The sequence below is a fragment of the Lycium ferocissimum genome, chromosome 4 (genome assembly GCF_029784015.1).
Source record: "Lycium ferocissimum isolate CSIRO_LF1 chromosome 4, AGI_CSIRO_Lferr_CH_V1, whole genome shotgun sequence".
Taxonomy (NCBI): domain Eukaryota; kingdom Viridiplantae; phylum Streptophyta; class Magnoliopsida; order Solanales; family Solanaceae; genus Lycium; species Lycium ferocissimum.
The window spans coordinates 49,801,200-49,807,593 of NC_081345.1; the positions used below are offsets into that span (position 1 = coordinate 49,801,200).

The 6,394-nt window shown below is 34.1% G+C and overlaps 1 protein-coding gene across 4 annotated transcripts; it reads right to left on the reverse strand.

The window, feature by feature from the left end:
• Window positions 1–1,346: 1,346 nt before the first annotated feature.
• Window positions 1,347–5,723, reverse strand: LOC132053444 (equilibrative nucleotide transporter 3-like). Of its 4 annotated transcripts, none has more exons than XM_059445481.1 (10): window positions 5,430–5,723; window positions 5,257–5,357; window positions 4,897–5,001; window positions 4,194–4,349; window positions 3,963–4,106; window positions 3,581–3,686; window positions 3,289–3,464; window positions 2,802–2,965; window positions 1,770–2,028; window positions 1,347–1,670 (listed from the first exon to the last, which is right to left on the reverse strand). In XM_059445481.1, the coding sequence occupies exons 2-10, from the start codon at window positions 5,302–5,304 to the stop codon at window positions 1,560–1,562; spliced, it is 1,269 nt and encodes a 422-aa protein (XP_059301464.1). In that variant the 5' UTR covers window positions 5,305–5,357; window positions 5,430–5,723; the 3' UTR covers window positions 1,347–1,559. The 4 variants fall into 4 exon arrangements, with proteins under 4 accessions (XP_059301464.1, XP_059301463.1, XP_059301465.1 ...); XM_059445480.1 differs by having other exon boundaries at window positions 5,526–5,722; XM_059445482.1 differs by lacking the exons at window positions 5,257–5,357; window positions 5,430–5,723 and adding an exon at window positions 4,639–4,703 and having other exon boundaries at window positions 4,897–4,989.
• Window positions 5,724–6,394: the final 671 nt, after the last annotated feature.

The window sequence follows — 6,394 nt, forward strand, 5'->3', positions numbered from 1 at the left end:
TACTATCATATATAATCATTGGCTTAATGCTTTTGGAAGAGGATCCAACAGAATATACAAATGAGAAAACGTTGGTTAACTTCAAAGTAATTGCATCAGATTGTGTTATTTTATTGGATACATATGGACCTATAATATGTTTGGTCCCTCGGTAATGGCATATTAAATAGGCAAATGGTTGATTTATTATTATTTATTGGACTAATTAATTAGTTTGATTTGGAGTCGTTTGTATAATACTATTTCAAATTTTCCATGTTGAGGTGTACAGACAAATCTTTTCTTTTTATCTGATCCCTCATGCAATTATTCAATTGTTACCTCTCTCTTTCTTTTTCTCTCTCGGTTGCTAATTGACTATGTACTACTTCACTAACGATTGACTATGATTGTACTACTTCACTAACTTCAAGTTTACCAATTTACCTCCATTATATTAATTTCCCATCCTTTAAAAAAAATCAAAAGCATCTTAATTCCTTCCCAGTTGCCCACCCATATATCCACCACTTCCTCTTAAGGGAAAAAAGACACAAAACACAAAAATAATAAGTAATAAAAATGATTGACTGACGGCTAGCTCATTTCGTAAGTTATCAGTCTTTTGCTGTTGGGTGATTTACAAAAATGGTCTTAGAGGTAGCACGTGGCCTTGAATTTTTATTTTGACCTTGCTTGCCTCATGGGCAAAACATAAATAATCTTACAAGTTTTGATTTTTGACATTGAAGGTTTGCCAACGAGGCAAGCAGAGGTAAAAAATTCAAGACCACCCACTTCCAAGTTCATTTAGTGTAATTTGAGGTCCACAGTTGAGGTGAATAGTAATATAGGAGTTAACAGTTGAAATAATTGTTAAAGAATTTAGCATATAAAGGGATTCTAGGGGAGTAGGGGTCGGGTATTGGGTTGGGTAGGAGGTTTTTGGTTAAGACGGGTTGAATTTAGTGCTTTCAATTTTTTAAATTAAAAAATCAGTTGTCATGTCATTAAAAAGTGATGGGATATTTTATTTTTCAGTTAGAATGACCTTTTAAGTGAAATAGCAAAAGATAAATGACTTTTTCTGATTCAAAAGAAAGAAAAATGATTTTGTTCACCTATTTCCAATAGTTAAGTAACTATCTAAGCAATGAATTCTCAAATAGAAATGACCTCATATTTTTTTTTTTGTAAAAGAAAATCATTACATGGAGGAGGATTATGGAAGGGGAAGCTGAAAAGAAGAGAGTGAGAATTGAACCCGCCCCTATTGTGCTGGAGACTTCCGCGAGTTAAAAAAGATATCCTAATATTTTGTATGACTTGGTTAACGATATCTATATATAAACCATTATACCAATGTGTTTGTAGAAGCTGAAAATTGAAACTAGGTTATGGAAAAAAAGAGTAGCAATACATTCAATCAATTTTACATTAATCTGATTAAGGTAGGGAGCACTTTACCCCCAAAGTGGGACTTTCCGGGCCGAATCTGACTTAGCCGGGCGCAAAAGCGGGTACCTTACATGGGACACCGGATGGGAAACTAAGAAATACATTTACAGATTCTGATTTGGTTAGAACTTCCCATTACCAATAATCCATAACCAATCTAGTGCAACACCAGAGAATAGTCCAGCCAGTAGGCATAACACTAGCAAATTACCCAATGCATTTTGCTCAGGTCCCTGTTGAAACAGAATCCAGTAAGTTCAAAAAATTTAAGTCAAAACTAACAATGAAGAAATGTTTTCGTGTTTTTTAAGACTGGAAAGTAATTTAACAACCTTGTATCCCTGAGGAGCAACTGTGAGGACACAAACGGTGAGATAACCGTTGGTTAATCCTAGGAAGGACACGAGCATTATCATCCAGCCCTGATCACCGTACTTTGCAGTAAAATAAAAACAAGGAATGAACAAGAAACGAGACAGTGTTGCGATTATTAGGCCCTTTCGTGATTTCAACTTGATTTTTTCGATCAGTGGAATGTACCTTGCTATCAGATCGAACATATTGTAGACTGCTATCAGGACTAAAGGGTACCTGAAACAGGCAAGACATTTCCTTTTAGCTCACATAGTTTATGTAGCGGATCAACCAATGTGTACACTCTATTGTAATCTAGTGTTCAGTATGAGAGTTATAAAAAGTAGCAGTAGTTTCCTGGGAGGCGTCTTCTTCTAGCCATTTTGTTACTCAAGTTGCAGTTAAACGACTTTGGTTTATCTCAAAAGCATGTATATCTAATTTCTGTTGGTTTTGAAAAAAATGTTGCAGCAAATAAAGTTGGAAGTAACGATTGAAATTTTCTCTTGTAATGTGTTAAGCATGGAGCGTTTCTAACTTGAAAACAGAAAATCTGCGAAAAAATATGCAGAACAAATTCAAAAGCCTAAAATATCTCAAGTAAAATTATCTAAGTTTAAATTTAAACGAAGACTCTTCCTACAACTAAACTACTTATTATTCTAGTAAATCAGCAGTAACAGAAGCAAACATTCAACATTTTTCGTTAAGACTTCGAGGAACCTAGTTGACTCTGCACATGCCCGAAACTTAAGACTATGAAATGGTGTGCTGTTTGAGATTCAAGTTCAAAGGATGATATTCCAATTTACTTATACTACAATGCTACTTCAGATTGAAATGGTATTGTTCTTTTATTTTTCTTTTTTTTCTCGGTGTCCTCCTATGCATTTTTTCAGAAGCCTATTTTTTATGAAAGGAAACAGTTCAAGAGGTCTTGCAAATATTATAGCAAAAATAGTATGCTGGATATGAAAATTAGCCAGCAGAGAAGAGACAAGCAAGCTTACCATGAGCCTAATTTGTGGGAACCAGTATTCTCATACAAGAATCCAGGGAAAATTGACAAACTCAGGACATAAATCAAGTACAAATCCAATAAGTAATCGACGTTCTGAAAGAACAGTTGTTTGTTGCTCAGGCGCTCCAATTGTTTAGCGTTATTATTATCAGCCTGTTCAGTCGACAGGAGCATATCAAACGCTAAGGTCAAGAAATCAGTAATAAATTTATTACCGTTTAATTTGTTTGTCTTACTTTCCATTATAGTTTATTTCAAAAAGAATGCGTCTTTCCTGATTTGGTAACTTTTTAATTTCAACATCCTGCATGACATGTTTAAGACCGCAAGATTAAAGGGTATTTTAGTACATTATACATCTCTTTATTTAAAACCACAGGATTCAAAAGTCTTCTTTATTTTCTTGAACTCTGTGCCCAGTCAAACTAAGACAAACAAATTGAAACGGAGGGAGTAGTTAAGTATAAGTTACGTACTCTTTCGGTTGCTTCAGACTTGATGCCTGCTGCGGCTAGGTCTGCTGCAACAGTTTTTGATCCCTCTGCTGCTGCCTTTGTGCGGTAGTACTTAACGATTGGTAGCTTAGAAAAGATGAACGCATACAGAAGAATACATAGAAATTCAATGAACGTGGAGATAGCCAGGAATAACACTGCAAAATCAACAACCACAAGATTCTGTCTAAGGAAATGACAAATTTTATCAAGTGTTCTCTTTTTTTTTCTCTCATTTTGCTAACGAACATTGGCATTATTATAAATCACTTACTAACTCCTTTGCGAAGACCGTTACTAGCCCTTTCAAAAGCTGCTTTAGTCACTAGCCTTAAAGCAGAGGTGAGCACCCCAGAGGCAGCCAGACCAGCAAAATATGACTGAAAATCCATAACAACGGCAACAAAACATTTCAGAAATGTTATTCAAGAATTATACAGTCAGACCTTTCTCTAATAGTCATTCTCTATAACAACATTTTACTATAACTCCCAAGTTTTCTTTGGAACTGATTTTCATGTTACGTTATATTATATGTTCTCTAGAACAACATTTCGCCATAACAGTAAAAAGTTATCGGAACAAACATCGTCGTTATAGAGAGGTTTGACTGTAGTAGCAACTCATTGGAAAAAGAGTAGAAGTTTGAACCTTACTTGGATAAATTCAGGGCACATGAAGGATAAATCTCCTACAATCCCACCTTCAACAAAAGCATCTGCAACTCCAAAAATAGCGACTATAGCACATATACCGATGTAATTTCCAAGACCCCCGGTTCCTGATGTGGCCAAATCCAACTTGAAAAATATGAAAAATAAGGTCAAGTCAGGATGAACAAAGATTTAAACCTATAAAAAATGACTGCATTAATCACTGTAACATACCACTAGGAGTGCGAATGTGCTTAAGAAGAAAAGAGTAAATCCAGTTAGGTTGCGGTTTCTTGTATTGATTCTTGCCTCATTATATGCAAGAATTGCCATTGTCGCAAGTGCAAATGGTTGATAAACGAGGGTAAGCACCCTTGAAGGATGGTATTTCTTCATTGTACATGACAAAATAAAACCAGTTAGCAGATACTAAATTTCAGCTCCCTTTCGTTTGAAGTACTAACTAGTTATTTGGGATTGCATGAATTCAACTCTTTTATGATTTTAATGTAAAGTAGCTATTACTAATCATTTAACTACAGGATTTTCACTCTATGCAACTCTCACAAAAGATGGATTTACATTAAAAAAAACTGTTCCCATTTATTTCAGAAATTGCTCTCACCAATTTTCATGTCAAGAAAACATCATAAATCAAGCAAGGTCATAGTCTTACAACCTTGGTCTCAACTTCCATTCACACAAAAAGCAGAGATCGATCCAGAATTTGAAATTTATGGGTCCCTACAACGATCTCAAGTTAATATTTATAGATATTTAGAGATTTCTTAATACACTGGACAAAAGTTATTGGGTTCATGAGAACCTGTAACTTATAAGCTAGTTCCTCTCCCGACAAAAAGGGCCCCTAACATTCCTACGTGAAAATCAATTGACAGAATCAAAAGATCAGATGATAGATTAAAGGGACACTTACCGGAAATAGCTCATAATAGTAATCTCCAATAGTGAGCATACTATTCCAAGAAACAAGTGACCCAAGTCCAAGAATCCAACATACCACCATTCCACAATATTTTCCCTGAAAATTCAGATACAGGCATAAGTCAATATCATTTTTACTGCAAACTCCATTTTGGGATTAACAAAATTAAGGACAGAGGCGGAGCTAAATTTTGAGTTTATGAGTTCTGGATTCTAGAAAATGCAGCTTATTAGGTTCTTGATAAGTTATTTATACATATTAAGTGAAGTTTTAAACACAAATACAAAGTTTAAGCCAAACAATACAGAGTTCTATTTAAGGGTAACAAAGATTGAGAGTAAAAAACAATACCTCTAGCCTGGTTGGATTTGGAATACTGCTTGAATCAGCAATAGTCATAGCTGCTTATCTTAAGAAGAGACTTGCAAAAACAGAATTCACCACAAATTGCACTGCACAAAGTATCAAAAAACACTAATTAACTTTTTCCTGTCTAAACATTCATGGACAGAGTTACTCAGAACCTGGCCTGGCGGGAAGTTAAAGGTACTCGGTGAAATAATTGAATGTGTGCAAAATGACAGATTTCTTCCCGTCTTTCTAAGCCTAAGTACTGGTACCTGTACGGATGGGAGATAGCACAATATTTAGTCGAAAAGTGAAAATTGACTCGGACACTGATGTTATATATAAAATCTTTTATCAAAAGTGCAACTATATGCTCTACAATATAATGGTCATATAAAGAGCATTAATTTATCTCGAAGTGAAGTTTGAAATTGAGAAGAAGAAGGAGGATGAGATTGGAACAAAAGATAAAATAAAGCATAATTTGTATGTGAATGCAAGATAGTTGGAGTATTATTTATATTATAAATAGTCCTAACTATTTTTGGTCAATCATTGATGATTTTGCCAGAGAGATCAAAACCTTATAAAACGGCAAAAGTGGTTGGCTGGACTTTATACAAACTGACATATTTAAAATTATTATTAAACACAATGCAATTATTATATGAACTTTTTTTTGCGCTGACATGGCTCATTGGTTAATTTTTATTTTGCGTGACAATATTTAATTGGATTTAAAAAAAAAAAAAAGATTTTGAACACATAAAAAACTTATACTTAAAATTTGTGATGTTAAACAAGTTAAGATATTTTTATGACGGTAAAATTTGTTAGGATAAAATGGAAAGTCTTTACTTAATTAAAGAGTTTTTAAATTTTGGTCCGAGAAGAGTTTTTAAATATAAGAAGATATTATTTTATAATAGATAAAAAAAGGGAGAAGTATTCAAAACACACTTCTTTGGTAAAATTTGCTATAACACAAACTGCGGGAGTCCTATGACCCCCCGACTATTTTTTGTGTATTATTGAGGGTATTATTGGGTGACGTGGACAAAAAAGTGAGTCCCTCAATATTGGGTATTATTGAGTCGCGTCACCAATAATATCCCTCAATAATACACAAAAAAATAGTCGG